At 40.7% G+C, this 23,520-nt stretch overlaps 1 protein-coding gene across 1 annotated transcript in view; it reads right to left on the bottom strand.

Moving 5' to 3' along the window:
• The window catches only part of LOC149281343 (equilibrative nucleoside transporter 3-like), a 52,283-nt gene that overhangs the window by 22,442 nt on the left and 6,321 nt on the right, over window positions 1-23,520 (bottom strand). Inside the window, exons 2-3 of the mRNA XM_089499392.1 lie at window positions 11,959-12,046; window positions 11,313-11,596 (exon numbers count right to left, since the gene is read on the bottom strand). Coding sequence (XP_089355518.1) covers window positions 11,313-11,596; window positions 11,959-12,046 — 372 coding nt within the window. The remainder of the gene's footprint in view (window positions 1-11,312; window positions 11,597-11,958; window positions 12,047-23,520) is intronic.

Raw genomic sequence — 23,520 nt, 5'->3', positions numbered from 1 at the left:
CCCCAGACATGCCACGCTGCCCTCCCCACATATGCCACTCCACGCTGCCTCCCACATATGCCACTCCCCTGTACCCCCACATATGCCACTGTGGCCCCAGATATGTCTTATACACCCTGATACACCACTCCGTCCTCCCCAGACATGCCACACTGCCCTCCCCACATATGCCTTATATACCCTATATGCCTTATACCCCCAGATATGTCTCTCCGTCCTCCCCAGATATGCCTTATACCCCCCAGATATCTCATTGTCCCCTCATAGAGTCACAGACCCGTTCGCATCACACTGACACCATACTTTTATAAATAAGTACTGGGTTAATCTTCACTGCCCCCAGGATTTAGATTCCCCTTAGTTTGCCCCCCTTTATCTCTATCTGCACCTTAAGTTAACTTTATTAATTTAATTAAATTAACCCTCAGTCCTCATCATTAAATTAACCCTAAACACCCCATTAACCATAACTACCCCTAAATTAACTCTAAATACCCCATCAACCACAGCATCCCCTAAATTAACCCTGAAGACCCCATCAACAACAGCCCCTAAATTAACCCTAAACACACCATTAACCACAACTGCCTCAAATTAACCCCAAACACCCCATTAAGCATAGCTGCCCCTAAATTAACCCTAAACACCCCATTAACCATAGCTGCCCCTAAATTAACCCTAAACACCCTATTAACCGTAACTGCCCCTAAATTAACCCTAAACACCCCATTAACCATAACTGCCCCTAAATTAACCCTAAACACCCCATTAACTATAACTTCCCCTAAATTAACCCCCACTTCCCCTAACTTTCAGCACCCCAAATATTAATTTTATACTTACAGTTAGATGAGTGTCACAGCCATGTGGTTCTGGAGAAGGAAGGGGCGGGGCCAGTTGTCACAGTGATTACAGGGAGGGACTGGTAAGTAGGAGCTTAGTGATGGGAAGTTCGGATCATTAAAGTGAATCGGATCATTTCGATTCGTTCACTGAAATGATCCGATTCATGATCCGAATCTTCGGATCACTCAGTGTGACTTACAGGAGTTACTGTTTTCCAGTAACCGTGCAGGCACACTAACGATTGGCCCCGCCCCTTTCATTATGAATCCTCCCCCCTGCCTCCAGTGATGTCAATGAAGGCAGAGAGTCGTTCAAAGATTCGGATCTTACAGGGATCCGAATCTTACAGTGATCCGAATCACTGTACGATCCGGATCACTGTAAGATCCGGATCATTGTAAGCAGGCCCGGACTGGCCATCGGGGACAGCGGGCATTTGCCCGGTGGGCCGGGCCGCGGCAGGGCCGGATTGACCTAGGGGTTGATTTAGCTGCAGCTCCAGGCCCCTACCTTAAAATAGGCCCGGTCAGGACCGGACTGACTGGGCCTATGCGGCCTCTACAGCCGCATTAACGCAGGGCATAAGGGGCACCTGCCCCTTAAGCCCGCCGCAACTGCGACCGGGTCCGCCACTCTAAGGAGCCGGGAAGCCCCCACCAGGGCCGGCCTTACGGGTGTGTGGCCGCACAGGATTTAAATTAAAACATCGGGGGGGGTTTGTTGGTTTTTTTTACTTTATTTAACATCCTCCATGTTAAAAAAAGTTTTTGTTAACTTTATTTAACATGGAGGATGCTAAATAAAGTAAAAAAACCCAAAACCCAGATGTTTTAATTTAAGCCCTGTGCGGCCGCAGACCCCTTAGAGTGGCTGACCCGGTCGCAGTTGCGGCGGGCCTAAGGGGCCCTGCGCTAATGAGGCCGCATATTTTAAGGTAGGGGCCTGGAGCTGCAGCTCCATCAGCCCCTAAGTCAATCCGGCCCCGCCGCAGGCCCGGTCGCAGTTGCTGCTTGCTCCGGCAACAAGGTAAGTAGGGTGAGGGAGGGGGGTGCAGTGAGAAGGGGCAGAGGGGGGATAGATAGTGAGAGGGGGTACATAGTGAAAAGGAGGAACATAGTGAGAAGGGGCAGATAAGATGGGGAGAGGGGGTAGTGTGAATGCGTATGAGAATGAATGAATAAATGTGTGGATAAATTGTGTGAATGCGTATGACAATTAAGGAATTCATGTGTGGATGAATTGCTTGAATGATTTGTGAGACTGCATTAATGAACGTGTTAATGATTTGTGTGAATAAGTAAATGCAAAGATGGTACATGAAGGGTGGGTTTTAACAATAAATAAATAAAAAATGGGTTGCTCAGGCTTAAATGCCCGGGCCTATTTTTTGTCCCAGTCCGGGCCTGATTGTAAGATCCGGATCTTTGAACGACTCTCTGCCTTCATTGGGATTCGAATCAGTCAGATAATATTACCATACTGTTATAAATAATACATTAATAATCACTGCCCCCAGGATTTACATTCCCCTTTACCTGCAACGGCACCTTAAGCTAACTTTATTAAATTAATTAAATTAACCCTCACCATTAAATTAACCCTAAACACCCCATCAACCATGTCTGCCCCTAAAATTAACCCTTAACACCCCATTAAGCATAACTGCCCCCAAATTAACCCTAAACACCTCATTAAGCATAACTGCCCCTAAATTAACACTAAAGACCCGATTAAGCATAACTGCCCCTAAATTAACACTAAAGACCCGATTAAGCATAACTGCCCCTAAATTAACACTACAGACCCCTGTAAGCATAACTTCCCCTAAAGTAAGCCTAAACACCCCATTAAGCATAACTGCCCCTAAATTAACACTAAAGACCCCATCAACCATACCAATTTATTAGGTAATTTATCTGGAGTACATGCAATTAATTTAGGGGCAGTTATGGTTAATGGAGTATTTAGGGTTAATTTCAGGGGCCGTTATGGTTAATGGGGTCTTTAGGGTTAATTTCAGGGGCTGTTATGGTTAATGGGATCTTTACGGTTAATTTCAGGGTTAATTTAATTAATTTAATAAAGTTAACTGTAGGTGCACTTATATGTAAAGGGGGGCAAACTTAGGGGAAGCGTGAACATTATTAATGTATTTATTTATAAAAGTATGGTATCAGTAATATTCTCTGTAAGATTCGAATCATTCGAGTCTTCGGATCATTCGAGTCTTCGGATCATTCGAGTCTTCGGATCATTCGAATCATTGAACCAGTCTCTGACTCTCTGAGTCATCGTTCCTCTGTGAATTAATGAGCTGTAACCTGACCCCAGAGTCTGTGTCTGAGTGCTCTGCAGATGACTCACAGCTCTAGGATCAGGTTACAGCTGAATGATTCACAGACTGAACCGCTACAAATTAATCGTTCAGTCTACTGAACCGATTCATCCGGATCACTAAAAAGAACCGGATCAAATGAACGATTCGTTCATGATCCGGACATCACTATAGGACAGGGGAGTCCAACATGCTGCCCGCGGGCCAAATGCGGCCCGCGAGACCTCGAGGTGCGGCCCGCGTAAGATCGGCAGCCAGGGCAACCGATCTTACACGAGCCGCACCTCAAGCCCTGCTACTTACTTGTGGGAGGGTCTTCTGGACAGCACAGAGGAAGCGGAGTTCACGTGACTTCCTACTTCCTCTGTGCTTTAGCAGAGAAGGCAGAGGGAGGCCGCGCCCCCTGCTGAAGTCTGTGAGCGGCATCGAGGAGCTGCACTGCAGGTAAGGGGGTGGGGAGGGTGTTTGAATGAGTGTGTGATTGAGGGAATGAATCTGTGAATTAATGATTATATGAATGTGTGTGTGTGTGTGTGTGTGTGTGATAGCATGGATGTGTAAGTGCTGGAACCTAGGCATGATGGGACTGTGATTGCTGTTAGCAATCACACTCCTATCATGCCAAGTCAGACAGTACATGCTGAAACCTGGCTAGCTGCCCCCCTTGTGTATTGATGCTGCCAGCAGTATGGGGTCTGCACATCACTTACAGCCATCCTGTACCAGCGTGTATTGGCTGACTTGGCATGATAGGAGTGTGATTGCTAACAGCAATCACAGCGAGCACAGTCCCATCATGCCTAGGTACCAGCATTTACTGGATGGATGTGTAAGTGCTGGAACCTAGGCATGATGGGACTGTGACTACTGTTAGCAATCACACTCCTATCATGCCAAGTCAGCCAGTACATGCTGAAACCTAGCTAGCTGCCCCCCTTGTGTAGTGATGCTGCCAGCAGTATGGGGTCTGCACATCACTTACAGCCACCCTGTACCAGCATGTACTGGCTGACTTGGCATGATAGGAGTGTGATTGCTAACAGCAATCACAGCGAGCACAGTCCCATCATGCCTAGGTACCAGCATTTACTGGTTGCCTAGGCTAACAGCAATCACACTCCTATCATGCCAAGTCATATTGCTAATTTTGTCCAATTGCGTGTTACCTACTTTTATTAAACATGTGAGTTTTTATTATTATTTTTAAAGGTGGGGGTCATTTTCGGTTTTGGCTAAGTGAACCCTGAATGTTTTGGTCCAGAATTTTCATTTTAGTTCATCCCTAGAATAAATCTAGGGAATCCTGAATTTGTAGTCGCAAAACTTTCAAGGCCCAGAAATCAGTGAGAGGAAGAGTAAAGGTTTTGTGTCATTTTACTTTATTTTAATCTGCATATTTTATTAAAGGCCATATTTTTTGTCACAGTGAAAAATGAGTGCGGCCCGCGCACGTATACAATTCTGATGAAGTGGCCCACTGCAGAAAAAACTTGGACACCCCTGCTATAGGAGCTGCTGCTGTCAGTCACTGAAACGGATTATATAATGAGGGGTATTTTTCAGAGCCTTTGCTCTGAAAAAACCCTCATTTTATAATCGATAAAAATCGATTCAACTAATCGATAATGAAATTCGTTGGCAACGATTTTCATTATCGATTATTATCGATTAGTTGTTGCAGCCCTAAATAATTGAATAATAAAACAATAAATAGAAATTTGTCTATGACAGATAAGAATAAAAACAAAAATCAGAAACGTTATAAGAAAGGCTCACAAATAGCCCTTATCAAAAAGTACAGTTCACAGGAAATCAAAATTATGAAAAAACTTTAGAAAAATATAGGAACGTTCTTTTACAAGATAAACTTTTAAAAATATATATTTTTCCAGACAGACCACCAAAACAAAAGGAAAAATCTAGCCCTGAGTAGGATTTTAGAGAAGAAACCTATTTTTTTTTTTTAAATGTTATAGTCATAAAGTCTGCACTCTGAACTCTAGAAAGATATCCCAAATTTTCAGCAGTAGTACAGGGGAGTCATTTGCAATTAAAACTTGTGTCTCATGCGACACTAAAAACTATGTTCTACAATGTGCCTGCGGTAAGCAGTATGTGGGAATGCCGTTTACAAAAGAGAGTAGGTGAAAATCTGTTCAAGATTTGAAACAAATCACTAAAATATCCAGTGCCATTACTTAATGTTTTTTTTTATTTTTTGGTATAAAACATGTAATGGGAGATCCGAGAGGGGGAGATGTAGCCTGAAAACGATTCAAAAGGGAACGTTTCTGAAGGTTTTTCACAAATTAAAAACTTGAATGCCATCTATGATAGTGGATTACACAGTGTATATACAGGGAGAAAAAAAAAAGTTTTGTTTTTTTATATATATATCTAACCTAATTCACACTATTAATATATTTGAAAGAAGTATTTTTACTTTAACTTCTATTCAATAGTTATAAAGGTATATATTGTCATTATAATGGTTAACATTTACCCCTAGCTAATGACCATTCTAACCTGAAAGCACCTGATCTTGTCCAATATCGCAAGCAAGGCAGGTTAACCACTGGTGAGCACCAGTATGGGTGACAGATATATATTTATATATATATATATATATATATATATATATATATATAATGCATTTATGATTACTTTTTAATTGATTTAAATATTCTTAAAACTGAGACTATTTAAATATGTTTTTTCACATAATATAAACTATACATGATTCACAAATAACTAATGGTTAATTTTTCCATTTAATATACCGGTATTTAATAATTTACATATTAAACCTTTTTTTTCTGGTATATATATATATATATATATATATATAACACGATGGGTGTTTTTCCACGTTGTAGTCTTTTGTATGTAACCCTACATTGATAGAATATATATATATAATTATTGAGATTTATTTTCCATAATAACAAATTTGATTCTAAAGGCATAAGCTATCCATGTCACTGTTGGTGATTTTGTTATTCTAACTAGCATTGATATGTTTATAAAGGAATTGAAAGAGGAATTGAAACTCCCCTTCTTGGGTAGGTTGATGCCATCATCATTCATGAGGCAAACAATGTGAGATTTAAGTCACAGGTGCCACCGATTTCAGTATCATGAATCAGATGTGGATTGGACTCTCCTACATAGAGAGGAGTTTTGCTGTATTAGTTTAGATGTCATTCATCCTTAATCCCCCGAGGAAGTATAGGATGGGGGTGGCATAAGCTTTATTTATGTGCTATTGGTGATTTTATTTTGTATAATTTGGATGCTGGTGCCATCATTGCTTCCTGTGGAAGTATCTGTTTGCATCCTGTATACATTTTTTATGTACACCATGGATTTACGCAATGTATTCTTCTTCTGTCCTCCGCATGTGATTTTGTGTCTCCTGAGAGATCAAGTCCATGGAGAGGGTTCAGATCAGAGAGTATATTTTGGCCCTTGCTTCTATTTTCTTTGCTTTGCTTTATTTTGACCCATGGCTTCAAGTGAAAATATCTCTTGGCTATGTTTGAGTCTTTATAGTCCCGGCCCAAAAACCTTCTCTCTCCTGCTGTGTCCAATGTGTAGTAGACAGCAAAGATTTTGCAGCAACTTAGAACCCAGAGGTCCAACAGAAGATGGAAGGGAACCATAGAAGGTGAAAATCCTACAGGTGGCACTAGGTATCCTGTCTATTAGAGACTAAATGGTACCACTATATTTTATATAATTTAAACTGACACCTTTTATTATGATGTAACACCAGAAGGTAAAAGAAATAAACACCAGATAGTGAACGTGAGAAATGAAATAATAAAAAGGTACTTCCTCACAGTACTGCAGCGGCCCAGAACAACACTCCTCTTAGTGTTCAACAGAAAAAGTTTTTCAAACTTTCATTGCTGATAAAAAGCTGAAACGACTTTTGTTCTCCTGAGGAAGCCGCGAGGCGAAACGTGTTGAGGACTACTCACGAGGACTACTTACCTTTGGATTTTTGCTTTTAAACCCCGGACTTTGAGTTGAAGTGCCTGATACAATCAACCATCTTGTAAGTGCAATCTAACTTTCCTATTACAACCACAGGAAAATACTGCACCATTGGCCCTTTCTCTTTTTATGTTAATTTTTAGAAATAAGAAGAAATAAAGAAAAAATTTTTATTCTGAAGAGCCTTGATCACCTGTACTTTTGTGAGTGAACCCACTACACATACATATTATAATTTTTTTCCTTTAACATTATTGCACTATTATTATTTTTTATTCTTTTCCCACACATGTACATGCGTGCCTATACTTGCGTTACCTTTTATTATGACACTACTCTAAAGATAAAGGGAGTTACCATGTAGCAAAAAATATATAAATTGCCTGTTTAGAGTTCACCCCTATAACTCTAAAGTATAGCAGGAATGTTGTTTTATTTCTCTTTCTTCTGACTAAAATAGTACAACTTATCTGACCACCGTTTGTGAAACAGACTGTAGGTTGCTCATGCTGGGCTGGTTTCAAATGAACTATGATAAATAATTTGCTTCACCAGTAAAGCATTCGTAGGAAGGTGGGTTATAATCACTTTTTACCTATTTCTAAAAAGTTACAGGGAACACTATTTAATAACTTTGTGTTTACATTTTTGGATAGAATGTTTCTTGTACCGCCGCCGGCAAAGAATGCATGTACTTTAAAATACATTCTTTAGTTATACTTGGGTAAAAACACTTCAGAGCTACACATTATAGTCCCCGACAAGATTTGCATCTGTTTTGGCTGCTGTAAGAAGCCAATAGTTAGCAGGAAAGCGCTCCTACTACAATCAGTAGAGGCGCATATCTATACAACATACTACCGGGCAGTATTAACATGTAAACATTGCTCTTCGGATAAAAGAGGTCTTAAGGGCTAAACTCACTCAAGGTGGTAATGTCTTGACGATGTAAGATGTAATGTATTCTTTTTACATGTATTGCAGTCCATTTACTGCATAGTAATTAATAAATACATGCATTTTTCTACTGGAATTTAATTGCATCCATGCCTGTATCTGTAAAACTTAATATCATACTTAAATATGTTGCCTGTACATATGCCAAAATGTATGTATGTGTTTTGGACACCATTATAAGAATTTAACTTGCCCTTATGGCTGTCCTTGAGGTATGCTGCCTACTTCAGTAGAGGCAAAGGACTCATTTTCCCGAACTCCAATTATAAATTAGTGGTGTATGTTTTCATGCTTTTGTCCTTTTAAAGGAACATGTAAAACATAGTTTTAAAAAATATATTTTAGGAGTAATATGTGTACACATTCTGAAAATGCTGGGAATGTGAACTCTTACCACTGAGACATCTACTGAGATCAGCAAATAAGGCTTTCTTAACCAAGTCATGTGAGAGCTATAGACCACATCATCAGCAAATACAACGCTTAGATCACAAGCCAGGATTTGCTGAATCGGACAGATGCACAGAATGAGTTCAAATTAGGCCACCTGTGCTTGAGGGATCAACTTTCTTTTATTATTAAATGGTAAAAAATGATAGGTAAATGATAGATAAGGCAAAACTAAGATTTTAATATAGAAAATCCATATAAATGGCAATTACAGGATGTCCCAAATTAGAGAGCTGTGCCGTTAAAATGTAGGAATTTCATATTGTAAAACATTTTCTTTAATTTTGTAATACAGTTAAAATTATATTTTTAGGAACCAAAATGGTGATCCTAGCCATAAAAATTACAGGATGGGATGAAGGAAAATGTTAGAAAAATTGGTCATAATCTAAAAGTATAAATTCAGGGGCTTAGATGTAATTAAAATATGTTTTACTAGAAGATAAGTGGAACAACCTCTTAACAGAAGTGGTGACGGATAATGCAGCAAGGGGATTTAAACATCCATGGGATAGACGTTAAGCTATCCTGAATTTAAGATAAGGTCTGAGTCTCTACAGGAAAAATGGACAGACTAGATTGACTGAATGGTTCTTATCTTCCGTCCAGTTATGTTTCTAAATTACAAAGTAATAAAATGTTACTGAAATCAGAAATGCGTAGAATAGTTGTACAGACTACTATAGCTAGTGCAAACATTTCATGTTCAGCTTACAATTTCCCTACAACAAAAGCCACCCCAGAGTTAAAGGAATCATTACCTACCATTACCAGAAAAATGAAATATCAAATTACTTTCTGCTCATAAAAAACACAAAACTACAGAAAAAGAAAAAAAAAAAAAAAAAATCACAGTACAAAGTACCGCTTAAAGTACAATTATTTGCTATGAAAAGTGGATAGAGTTTGTATGTTGCTCATCCACAAGCAGAGTAGTTAACTACGTACTTAACAACATGCTTCAGTAAAACCATTTCATCTCACCTTATTTAATCTACATTGTAAAGGATCGACCAAAATTGCTCTTCCCAAGAAGGGTTTAAAAGGCCTTGTAATAATGTGTAAATTTCATCATGTCTCCTATTTACTACAGTACTTCTACTGTTAGATAAAAAAAAGAAACTACAAATAGAGATACAGAATACAAAAAGAACACATACAAAAACACACAATGAAAGACAAAGCATGCAACACCAAAGTAAGACAGCTGAGAGAGATATGCATGCAAAATACACAGAGATAAACAAATACTAAAAGCCCTGTGCAATAGTAAAACAGTTGGGTTCAACAAAACAATCAAGTTCTTTTTTAAGTTTACCTGTGTATCTGCAAAAGTTTTTGGCAGGTGTGAATAATGTTGTAAAGTAAGAATGCTTTCACTAATAGACATGCTAATAGTTTATATCATTTAACAAAATGCAAATTGAACGAACAGAAGAAAAATCCAATACTTAGTGCGATCACCCTTTGTCTTCAAAAGAACATCAATTCTGTTAGGTACACTTGCAAAGTCAGGGAATTTATAGGCATATAGGTAGTTGTATGATTAAACAATTATTCCAAGCAGGCGATAATGTTAATCAATTTATTATGTAGGTGGAAACACAATTATTAACTGAAACAGAAACCGCTGCGTAGGAGGAATAAAGCTGGTCGAGGAACAGCTAAACTGACGAGGTGAGGTTGCGGAGACCGTGTAATATCAAAAGTCATTCACCATAGCAAGACTAAGCACAGCAACAAGACACAAGGTAGTTATACTTAAGGCAGAAAATTCAAGGCAGACAGACAAGGGTTTCAGATGTTCTTTCCAAGCTCTTTTGAAATAGTACAAAGAAAAGAACAATGTTAAGGACTGTAAATGCAGGGGTCGGCCAAGAAAATGCATTCCTTTCAAATCGGAAGATGTCCAGCAGCGCCATCACAGTGGCAAAAAACAGCGGGACACTGGTACATCCATCTACCGGTCTATCATGTGGTCACAAGTGGTCTTCATGGAAAACCTACCACCAAGAAGCCATAGCATTGTGGAAATAAGGCCAAGTCAACTATTTATGAAAACGCAGGAACTGGAGTGCAGAAAGAAAATGGCAGCTGGTGTTCTGGAATGATGAGGGAAAATTTGAAATATCTGGCTGTAGCAGAGGGCAGTGTTTTTACCGAAGGGCTTGGGAGCTGTACAAGAATGTGTATTTGCAGGTAACAGTGAAGCGTGGTAGAGGTTTCTTGCAAGTTTAGGGCTGCATTTCTGCAAATAGAATTGGGGATCTGGTCACAACTAAGGGTCTCCTCAATTAGGGAGGCATCCAATTGGCCCCAAATTGATTCTGCAACATGACAATGGCCCCAAACATACAGCCAAAGTCATTAAGAACTGTTTTAAGCATAAAAAAGAACAAGGAGTCATGGCAGTGAGGGTATGGGTTCCACAGAACTCTCAACATCATCGATGTCTGTCTAGGATAACATGAAGAGAGAAGCAACTGAGGCTGCCTAAATCCACAGAAGTGTGGATAGTTTTGCAAGATGTCTTGTACAACCTTAAAAAACTGTGTGTAAGTTTGATCACACCAAATATTGATTTAGATTTTTCTTCTGTTCAATCACTGTGCATTTTGTTAAATGATAAAAAAAAAAAAAATCATTAATATGTCTAGTTTTTATAGTTATACCATTTTTGCACAATACTGCATATATTTGTGATGGTATACTTTTTTATACTCACACTTAAGTCAGAGGCTCCATCTTGTTCTATTATCGGTGTGTCTGAACAGTTCCTAAACTTGTATATCCAATAGTGTTTTGCAGTGCAAATAAAGTTCCAAGGAAGTGCAGAACCCACCCCCAACATAAAGAATATAATATATGTGCAGTTATAATGGTCCACAGGCTTATGAACATAATACCGGTTTATCCTTTTCTCCCCCAACAGAGACTCCTGATCATCTGCGTTAATTGCTTCCGGGGGTACAAACGCAGAGACTGCATTATATAAGGAGTCCTCTGACACTGTAAAAAGACAGAGAAGGGAACCAAATTATTTAAAATAAATGACCAATGTTTATTATAAAAGAAACCCAGACAAGAACACATAGGAATGAAGTAAATGTAAGCATTTTAAAACTCTATTTTCCGTTAATGTCCTTTGAAGTCACAACAACAGACTATGCACACAAGCACCGTGTAGCCCATGCTAGTCCCGGGGTTAACTAACAAGAACTCGCTCAGCAACTTACAGCTATCCACAGGTTTTCTTCTCAGCTTCTCTAAAGCAGTAGACCCTACGAGGCAGGCCCAGGGTTCCTATCTCAGGTTAATTCAAGAGGGTTCATTTATTGTTTTGTTTATTTATTTATGTGGACCATCCTTACACGAGTTGTCTAAAACACTTTTGTAGTCCATCTGAGTCACAGAACCCCCAGGATCCTTGAGAGCCAAACCCTGGCCATGGGCTACCAGCTGAAATTGTGACACAAACATATGTGGAGTAGCTTAAGGTGACAGTATAGACGAGTCACGTGCTTAAGCGTATAGAAATGTCTCACCGCCTACACAGCAGTCTGGACTCTGGATTATATGGGAGTCACCTCACTAAACAACAGATTTTTTGGGACTACTTAAAGTGACGGTTGGCACCAATAAGAGTAAATAACACAATGAGCTTAAATAAATAAATGGAAACTGTTTGTTTATCAATGTTATAGTTTATGTTTAATACAATGCTATTTACTTTTGTTGAGTCCCAGGTCCCAGAAATCAGGGACACCAATCTGTGCTCATCATTTGTTACAGCATGGTTTTGTTGTACAGTTGGCCAGATGGAAGAAGAGACCTCTGAGACATCATTCCATCTGAAGAAGAGACCTCTTAGGTCCCAGAAGCTAATGTAACTCAACATCTTTTCTTTTGTTGGTCCAATAAAATGGTATCAACTTCAACTAAAGATAATAGGAGCCTCCGTGTCCTTAATAAAATCCAGATCTAGCCGTGTCAATAGACCCTGCAGCACTGAGGAACCTCAACAAAGCCATGATCCTCCAGACAATGAAAATATTTTATGACACCACGGCAAATAATATAATAATAAATAACATGTTTATAAATGAAGATATACAGTATCTACAGAATAACACATTGGAGCAGTGCCGATTACCTTCAGCTATTTGCTGTACCAACCTCTAAATTGTTCTAGATGCTATGTTTCGATGGTCACGATTATATATATATATATAGCTAAGGCTTTGTAAATAATTTAACAGCATTACTAACAGGTGGCATGTCTTGGCCAGCTCTGCATCATGTGGCAATAAAAGCCACTGACTGGCAATATTACATTCTCCAGAGGCCGGAACAACTGCTGCTTTTACCATAGTCATTATCATGAGTGACCGGGCGACGTTACCATCACTAAAGACATGACCCGCTATAAATAGTATTTCGTCATGAATATAATGAAACTCATCTCCTGCGTGTTTGCCTCGAATCTACATTATATTAAATTTCCATTCACAAATGAAGGCACAAAAGGGTTTATTCACTAAACTGAGAGTTCTGACGTAGCTCATAGGACGGTCCAACCCCAGCAAGCTGCTTGGCTGGTCCTGTACAAAATAGTTATATTATACATTTAACAGGGCCATCGCAGCCCTTCTAGCTGCTTTTACCAATTCATATGAGTAGTTAAAACCCCAACTTTCTATTTAGTGAATAAACCTCAAAACGATATCATTCAAAGCCATCTACAATTGCTGCAACTTGGCCTGCAACAGAAAAGAGCTGCATCAAGACATGCCAGGGTTTACACATCTTTGTTAGCATTGTGTAGCACACAGAGGCAGTAATCGCCACGAGTCATGGGAATTATAGTCTACACCGACTGCAGTGACAAAGGGGATCAAAAAACAATGCTCAAACTGCCTGGCTCTGGCTGAGCGTGATGGTAGTTGTACCAGGAACCAGCAACGGATATTGCCTATGCTTGATGGTAACTGATGATCTGGTTTCAGGAACGAAATCTACGTGACGGAAAACACAGCAGGAAAAGTGTATATACGCATTTAGTCTTTCAATCAACACACAGAGCGGCCGTGCGCAGTTACCATGGAAACCCCGGGCCTCCGCTCTATACCAGTGCAGCCAAGACACGGCAAGTTTCGTGAACAATGCTAAACCCCCTGTCACTTACTTTTTAATGAGATACATAAATCTTGGGAGCAGCAGGGCTGTTGTTGTTGTTGTTGTCAATGCACCGGTATTCACAGCCTCTTTCTTCCTGGTTTGCAGCCGGAGAGGAGGGATCACTAGGAGGGGAAAAGCTCTAACCACCACCCCTGGGACGAACCGAGCCCTAGGCTTGGCCCACAGTCCTGCCCATCCGTAATAATGAACGGATCACAACTGAGAGACTTACTGCTACCGATCTGTGCCCTGTGCCATCAAAGCAATTCTGGTGTACAATGGTAAAAGGCGTGCAATCACCATAGCAACCGATGAAAGCTGTAGAAATTGCAGTGTCTATTACAATGAATTATAAATGCTGCCAGCAGAGTTGTGAAAGTAAAGTTTTCTATACACAATATATTATCTAATATACAATATATTGTATCATTATGTGTATAATTATTGAACAAAATATGTAAATAACAAAACAAGATGTAAAGCAAATTATTTTATCACTGCTAAAGAAAGGTGCTCTGGAAAGTGTAACGGAAGGATAAATGGCATGTAGAGAGCTTTCTTAGCGGTACGTGTTGTAAACCATATCGCCATATTAATGGTTTAACATTATTCATCTTGTGTCGATCATGAGGAAACTGTCACACTCCCCCAGTGCGTATTTGTAAATAAAAGTTAATATGTCATGCAAATAAATTAAATCAAACAGTATTTTATTCATCTCTCCTCTTTCCCATTATCACTCCCCCTTCTCGTGATCTCTGTCCTTTCTCCCCATCTCTCATTATCTCGCTCCTTTCTCTTTATCCCATCTCTCTATTTTCTCTTTATCCCCCCCCCCCCCTTGTCCCCATGTATCCTCTTTATTAGACTTGTGCATTCGTCTTCGGGCGAACATGAAAACGAAGAGTGCGTTTTCGTGTTCGTTACGAAGACACGAAGAAGAGAAGACCGTGGCGGTAAAACGTAGGCGAAGACGAAGACACACAACACGAAGAATCTTCGTGATCGTGTTCGTCTTTGTTTACTAATCTCCCCCATCTAGCCTACCTTATATTCACAGCATCGCAGGAGTTGACGGAAGCGGAAATCCGCAGGTTCGCCGTCAGGGGTTACAGGGCAGTGCGAGTGAGCCTATTGGTCACCTGCAGGGTCTTTCTAACTCCTGGTTTCGGCTCCCGTTAACCCCTGCGATGCTGCGTTGGATAGCGGGAGCAGAAATCCGTAGGTTAAAGGGCCGTGCAAGCGACCAATAGGCTCACTCACACGGCCCCTTACCACTGGTTGCTATGCAGGAAAAAAAAAAACCTGGGACCCTGCTGCAACAGTTAAAAGTCTGTGCCAGCGACCAACAAATTCGCTGGTACGGACATTTAACTTAGCATAATAACTTATTATAACTTTGGGCAGAATGCTGCCCTCTATTGGTAAGATACATTGAGTAGCATAATAAGTTATTATGCTACTCAATGTATCTTACCAATAGAGGGCAGGATTCTGCCCGAAGATATACCGTATTTGCTCGATTATAAGACGAGTTTTTTTCCAGAGCAAATGTTCTTATAATCAAGGTCGTCTTCTAATCAGACCTCAAAAAAATGTCTGCTGGGGCCATGCTGCTTACCGGGCTTTGGTCGCAAGCAGCGTCTCTGCTACTAGCAGCAGGAGAACAGGAAGCTAGCACAGTCCTCACATAACTCTACCTCCCCCCTCCTTCCTCTGGGGGCGGGGCCAGAGAAGTTGCTCGCACAGCCCGGCCCCTGCAGAAGTCTGCGAGTGGGAGATCTGCAGTTCAGGTAAGGGGGTGGGGGAGGGTTTTTGAGTATGTGTGATTAATGGAATGAATGAGTATTTAAATGTTTGTGAATGAGTGTGTGTGTGTGATAGCATGGATGTGTAAGGGGGGTGGTGGTGGTAGCATGGCATAGGGAGGCTGTAATCACACTACTATCATCCCCAGGTTCCAGCATGTACTGGCTGCCTTGGCTTGATAGGAGTGTGATTGCTGTTAGCTGTTATATATGCTGTTATATATATATATATATATATATATATATATATTATACCTCCAGAAATGCCTTTTAACCCCCTATATGCCACTCTGGTATAAGGCATATCATGGGGCAGAGGGGCATATAGGGGGTTAAAAGGCATATCATGGGGCACAGTGGCATATAGGAGGGTATAAGACATTTCTGGAGGCAGAGTGGCATATAGAGGGTTAAAGGGCACATCATGGGGCAGAGTGGCAAGCCTGGGGGCAGATGTGCATAACTGGGGGGGGCAGGGTGGCAAATAAAAGGAAATAAAAAATATATATTTTTATATTAAAATATATCCGCTGGTCTCCCTGCTGCAACAGTTAATTGTACGCACTCGCGGACATTAATTCTGCCGAACTTGCAAACTTTTTTTTTCTATTTATTTTGGGGGGTTTTTGTATTAAACTGTTAGACGAAGGGATCATGGGAATATTTTTATGCAAATGAGCACAAAACCATATATGGCTAATATATCTTCGGGCAGAATGCTGCCCTCTATTGGTTAGATACATTGAGTAGCATTGTTCCATATGCTTGAAACCCAAAGTTATTATGCTACTCAATGTATCTTGCCAATAGATATATTAGCCATATGTGGCAGTGTGCTCATTTGCATTTATTCAAATAAAATATATTCCCATGATCCTTTCGTCTAGCAGTTTAATACAAAAAAAGCCCAAAATAAATATAAAAAAAAAGTTTGCAAGTTCGACAGAATTAATGTCCGCGAGTGTGGACATTTAACTGTTGCAGCGGGGAGACCAGCGGATCATGGGAATATATTTTATTTAAATAATTAATAAATGAAAATGAGCACACTACCACATTTGGATAATATATCTTCGGGCAGAATGCTGCCCTCTATTGGTAAGATGCATTAAGTAGCATAATAACTTTGGATTTCAAGCATATGGAACAATGCTACGCATTGGTAATGTATTTTACCAATAGAGGGCAGCATTCTGCCTGAGAATATATTAGCCATATATGGTAGTGTGCTCAGGAGACCCCCTGCTGGCGACTAATAGAATTGCTCACACAGACATTTAAACTCCTGGCGCCAGAGCTGCTGCGGTACACGTTAACCCCGTATTAACCCCTTAACCGGAAAAAAGAACACGAAGAATGTCCACGAATATTCGCCCGAAGAGAAGACAGGAACGGGCGAATATTCGCGGAATACGAAGATTTTTTTTTTGCCGAAGACGAGCACGAAGATGAAGACTTGGTGCCCAAGTCTACTCTTTATTATTATGTATTGTTTTATATAGTGCCATCATATTCCGTAGCACTTTATAATTGGTACACAGGACATAACAAGTAATATAACATAGCAATTTTACTTACAAAACAACAGGAGGGCCCTGCTCAGGGAGCTTACAATCTAGAGGGAGTTAGGGTATATTATACAAGAGGTAAAAGTACCACTGTTAAGGATAGAACAGCCATGCTAGTATAAGTATTATCCGAAGGCAGGAGACAGTACTAGGAAAGGTGAGCTAAGGAATATGGGAGGAATGTTAATATGTAAGGATGTAAGCCTTCTCATTATATGTCCTCTTTCTCCCTATTTCTACCTTATTCATTATCCCTCCCTTTTCTCTATCTCACATCTATCTAATTATCTCTCCCCTTTCTTACCATCTCTCTTTTTCATTCATATCTCCTCCTTCTCACTTTCTCTCCCCTTTATCAGTATCTCCTAGTTATCTCTCCCCTATATCTTTCTTTTTGTCTCAACATTATCTTACTGTCTCTCCTCTTTCTCACTATCTCTCCCCTTTCTCCTGTGGTGGGAGTGCAAGCTCTGTTTCCATAGACCTCTGTTTCAGTGCTCCATCGTGGTGCGTGTAACTTCAGTGCTGCGTGCCAGGATATGTCATCCTACAGTGAAACCTCTCACAGGTTTGTTATGTTGTTTGGGGACTAAAAGGCCACGTTTGGGAGGTGCATATTTTTCAATTTGGAATTTTGGCATCTCGTCATCCTGCCCCATGTGTTATTTGAGACATTTTTTAAGCTATCCAATTCAATTTATCCCATCATGTCATATTTTTTTTCAAACTAGACAACCCAGGATATTTACAATGCTCGAATTTCAACTATTTATATGCACTAATTCTACCACCAGCCATTTAGTGTTTGTGGTAGTGTTTTTTTTATGTGTTTTTACAAACATTGGAATTCAGTTATGAATTTACAGCTCCTGGTATACATCACTGCCAAACAATACCTCAATATGTGTTCTGAAATACCTTCAGCATGCAGTGATACCACCCACTCATAAGTTTGTCGGGTTTGGGGGCTTAAAGGCCATATTTGTAGATGGGTTTTTTTCTTTTTTTTTTTTACATTCCTTGGACATATATTTGAACTGGATGGTTCCCCTTATGGTGATATGGTAACATCACTGGGATCTAACTATTTTAAAAATTTTCATTTTGTTTTATTTATTTTTTAATAAGATGCAGTATGTGTAATTGTGATGTAGGATCATTGCAAACAAAAACAACCATGTACGATTACCATACTTTTGCATATATGTTGTTTCACCTGTTGTACATCATATTTGAATTCTGAAGTTTTACATATCAGACAATGATTCAAAGATATAATCCTTATTTATACACACAAATGTTTTACATATCAGGACATAATAACAATCATCTGTTCTTAGCGGGTCTAAATATTAGATAAATGCCATCTCAGATGAACAACAATACATGACATATTACGCCTTGTCATGATTTATTCAACAAAATGTAGAAGCCATGTGTGAAAAAGTAAGTACACCCTTACTGCTTCCATAGGAATTAAGATGCTAAGTAGCAGACAGGTGCTGCTAATCAGATGCCCTTGATTAATTAATCATCAGCAATTGTGACCACCGCTATAAAAGCCAAAGTTTTAGCAGTTTGCAGGTCTGGGGCATTCATGTATGTGTTTAACTGCCTAGGAGTAAATACATCAGCAAAGATCTTAAAGAAGGAATTGTTGCTGCCCATCAACCTGGAAAGGGTTATAAGGCCATTTCAAAATTCACCATTCTACAGTGAGAAAGATTATTCAAAAGTGAAAAAACATTGAAGACCGTAGCCAATGTCCTAATGTGTAAAACCATAGAATTCAAAGAGGGTCTACTTTCTTTTTCACATGACTATAAATGCATGTTATGAGCCAGTGGCGGAACTACTGGGGTCGCAGGGGTCGCGACTGCGACTGGGGCCTGGAGTTCTGCCAGTCAGGGGGGCCCAAGGGGCCGAGCGGTCATTTTCAGCGACCGCTCGGCGTCCTTCTGTCTCCACCTGACTGCAGTGGTGGGAGCGTGAGGCGTCCTTCTTGGGTGCCGGCGCTTCACGCTGAGCGCTGCCATATGACATCATATGCTGGCGCTCGGCAGTGAAGCCGCACACACCTCGGCAGAGAAGCGAGACAGAGGCCTCGTGCTCCCACCACAGTACTTCAACTTACTTACTTCAGTAAGTAAACTACAAAGGGGGGTAGGGGGAGGGTAGATAGTGAGAAGGTAGGGTAGATAGTGAGAAGGGGGTAGGGAGAGGGTAGTTAGTGAGAAGGGGGAGAGGGTAGATAGTGAGAAGGGGGGTAGGGAAAGGGTAGATAGTGAGAAGGGGGTAGGGAGAGGGTAGATAGTGAGAAGGGGTAGGGAGACAGTAGATAGTGAGAAGGGGGTAGGGAGAGCGTAGATAGTAAAAAGGAGGGTAGGGAGAGGGTAGATAGTGAGAAGGAGGGGTAGGGAGAGGGTAGATAGTGAGAAGGGGGGTAGGGAGAGGGTAGATAGTGAGAAGGGGGGTAGGGAGAGGATAGATAGTGAGAAGGGGGTAAGGAGAGGATAGATAGTGAGAAGTGGGGGTAGGGAGAGGGTAGATAGTGAGAAGGGGGGTAGGGAGAGGGTAGATAGTGAGAAGGGGTAGGGAGACGGTAGATAGTGAGAAGGGGGTAGGGAGAGGGTAGATAGTAAGAAGGGGGGTAGGGAGAGGGTAGATAGTGAGAAGGAGGGGTAGGGATAAGGTAGATAGTGAGAAGGGGGTAGGGAGAGGGTAGATAGTGAGAAGGGGGGTAGGGAGAGGATAGATAGTGAGAAGGGGGTAGGGAGAGGATAGATAGTGAGAAGGGGGTAGGGAGAGGATAGATAGTGAGAAGTGGGGGTAGGGAGAGGGTAGATAGTGAGAAGGGGGGTAGGGAGAGGGTAGATAGTGAGAAGGGGGGGTAGGGAGAGGATAGAGGCTTCTAGCTACACCCCTGTCATGAGCACTGGTGTATTTACCATTGGTGCCGCCCAGCGCAGCAATCCAAGGCACCCCCTCTACGGTCAGCTTTCTCACTGCATTAAAAGGCGCCAGTCGTATTCCTTCTATGAAATCTTCGCTATGCAGGCAAAGCCTCCATGTGTAACTAGGCCAGTTGAGGGATCAAAGATCTCCTAGTTGGCGCATTGTGCAGCGATACACAGAGGGGCTTGATTGCCCATGAAGACCTGCCTAGGCCCATTGTGCAGTGGACACTGAAGGGCTTGATTGCCAAAGAAGACCTGCCTAGGCCTAGTCGGCTTAAGCAAGGATACATCACTGGGTAAGACTACTTTATTTTTCTTGCTGTGGTCTGTTCAAAGGAAGGTGTTTTGGTTTATTTTCTTTATAACCCTTGTTAGTAAATTAGACCCTAGTAAATCCCTGGAGATTCTAAAAATGTACTACTGGCACCTAAACTTTGTGCAGTTTTTATATTGATGTCATCCCTTCCTTTAACTATCATGTTGCCATAAATAAGTGCTGATCTATTGTACAATTATTTTTGAAAAAAGTAGAAGGGACTAGTACTAATGTAATGTATGTACAAAGATAATTAACGTTATCTATTTCAATGGGATATGTTACTAATACAATTACTCAAAGCATGAACAACCTACATCACGTGCTAACTTCAGACTATTTCCATCCTAATTTAGGTAATTATCCTTATCTGTACCATGCATAACACTTCCTACAATATGTCTCAGAATGGATGAACAAATTGTCTTCTAGAAGTCTGTACAGTGTACAAATAATTTTATTCATTTTATTTTTTTCCTCTCCTGCATTTTCCCAATGTGTGTAGACATTATTCACATGGATCAATCCCCTATCCAGCTGAAAGCTTTTAATTATAATTAGGTTATCCAAATAAAACTCTCCTAAGTGGTTTCTTCATTTGTGTTTGAGTGAATTCATTAAGCTCAAAGCCTGTTCATACTTAACACTGGAAGAGTTCCCTCATTATCCGTCAGCTTTGCAAGGTCACAAAGCTGCTAATTTTTAAGCCTATATGTCTCCATTTCAGAAAGGTCCATCACTAGTTTTCATTTAATAATCTCACAAGTCATTGCTCTATTATAGTCTTCAGTTAAAAGAGGTAATTTGCTCAATGTCATATGTGGTTGTTCGAGATTGGGCACTTTTAGGTTAGAACGCCCATAGGACATAAGTGGTTGTACTTAGCTACTGCTGAACAATCGTAAGAAACCTTTCTACTAAATGAACACAAAACAGGATTATAAAAGGTAACAGAAAACTCATATTCACTGCAATGTATTCTTCATTAATTTTGCTAAGCAAAACCCTAGCATACCTCCAAACAGTCCAGTTTTTACTGGGCAGTCTAGTGTTGCAGGCAATTAGTGGCAGGAAATCAATGGCAGCACCTTCTGAACATGTGCAGTCTCAACAATGGAGCTGACTGAGAGAAAGTATATCACATCTACAGTATGGAGATGCGCTCAACCAAACACATCTTCTGTGAGGAAAATAGCTGGGGTCGGGAAATGGGCAACTCATTTGGGAGATTTTGCAGAATTTCCTCATGCATTTGCAAGGATGACACTATGAAAATGTAAAAGGAGCACACAGCTTTTATATGCATGAAAGTACATAAAATGGCTTGGGTGTCCCTTTAAATGTCACTATTCCCACACTGAGTGTGTGAAGAGACATCATGTAATTGGCTGGGATAAACTGAAAGAGCACCAGTATAGTACGAAATAAACTATTTTCTAATTTATTTAAATAAATTACTGAAAACAAAGATATTACAACAAAGATATTACTTTCACGGTAACTAATAATACATTGCACATAAACTTGTAGCTCTCCTAAAAATATTTAGAGCTAAAAATGTAAGAGGGAGGCTAAGGGATGGGGACATTTGTTAGCTGCACAAATTATCAGATAGACTGGGTAAGTGTATGTTTATACACTCACTGGCCACTTTATTAGACACAGCTGTTCAATTGCTTATTAACACAAATAGCTAATCAGTCAATCACATTGCAGCAACTCAATGTATATAGGCAGGTAGACGTAGTCAAGACAACTTTCTGAAGTTCAAACCAAGCATCAGAATGGGGAAGAAATGGGATTTAAGTGACTTTGAACGTGGCGTGGTTGTTGGTGCCAGACAGACTTGTCTGAGTATTTCAGAAACTGCTGATCTGGGATTTTCATGCACAGCCATCTCTAGGGTTTACAGAGAATGGTCCAAAAAAGAAAATATCCAGTGAGCGGCAGTTGTGTGGACGAAAATGCCTTGTCGATGTTAGAGGTCAGAGGAGAATGGACAGAAAGGCAACAGTAACTTAAATAACCACTTGTTACAACCAAGGTTTGCAGAATACTATGTCTGAACGCACAACACGTGGGACCTTGAAGCAGATGGGCTAAAGCAACAGAAGGCCACACTAGGCGCCACTTCTGTCAGAACTGGAAACTGGGGCTACAATTCGCACAGGCTCACTAGGATTGGACAATGGAAGACTAATGAGAATGTTGCCTGATGAGTCTCGATTCCAGCTGCGATATTCAGATGGCAGGGTCAAAATTTGTTGTAAACAACATAAAAGCATGGACCCATCCTGTCTTGTATCAGCGGTTCAGGCTGGTGGGGGTGTAATTGTGTGGGGACATTTTCGTGGCACACTTTGGGCCCCTTAGTACCAATTGAGCATTGCTTAAATGCTACACCCTACCTGAGTATTGTTGCTGAGCATGTCCATCCCTTTACGTCCACAGTGTACCCATCTTCTGGCTTGGAAGCCCTCAGGCAGGGCACACAAACTCAGGCAGGCCGGGTCAGAACCATAATGATGGTATCATTGCCAAATTGGAATCCAAGGAGCGAACCCAAAAGCAAGCCCGGTCACAACGGGTTAATCAGAATACTGTAGCAGGAGAAATGGGCCAAGCAGTAGGCAGATGAACTGTAATGCAAAAGCCCAGACTGAAGCAGATCAGGTATAAAATGGCAGGGCTAAACCCAGGTGTGACAGAATGACCTGTCATACAGGGCCCCAAGGTAGTCAGAGATGGCTCCAGCCTGGCTGTCAAGCAAAGATAGCACAGGTAGGAACTCCATTGTTTAATTAATCCCATCAATAGGATTGCTGCCAGGGGATTAAAGGTTGGGTTTGTCTACATGCACATATTTATCAATGTTAATTTATGTTAATGAAGTTCTATGGATATATGAGTCTATGTTTTACAACAATAAACTGTTCATTCCTGCTGTACTCAATTCAAGGTAGTTGTGTGTCTACTTATTGGGTACACATAGCAGGGTTCCAAGGTGCGCATGCTGGCTGGTGCTGGAAGTTATTCCGAGGACATCAGGAGGATACTGGGTGATCTCTGGGAGTTACTACAGCTCTCTTGGTGAACCCATTACACC

This window comes from Sceloporus occidentalis, unplaced genomic scaffold (genome assembly GCF_023333645.1).
Source record: "Sceloporus occidentalis isolate IW3139 unplaced genomic scaffold, rSceOcc1.0.p SCAF_134, whole genome shotgun sequence".
Lineage (NCBI taxonomy): Eukaryota > Metazoa > Chordata > Lepidosauria > Squamata > Phrynosomatidae > Sceloporus > Sceloporus occidentalis.
The sequence above is the reverse complement of the archived record's forward strand: the minus strand, read 5'-3'. Positions and strand labels throughout refer to the sequence as shown.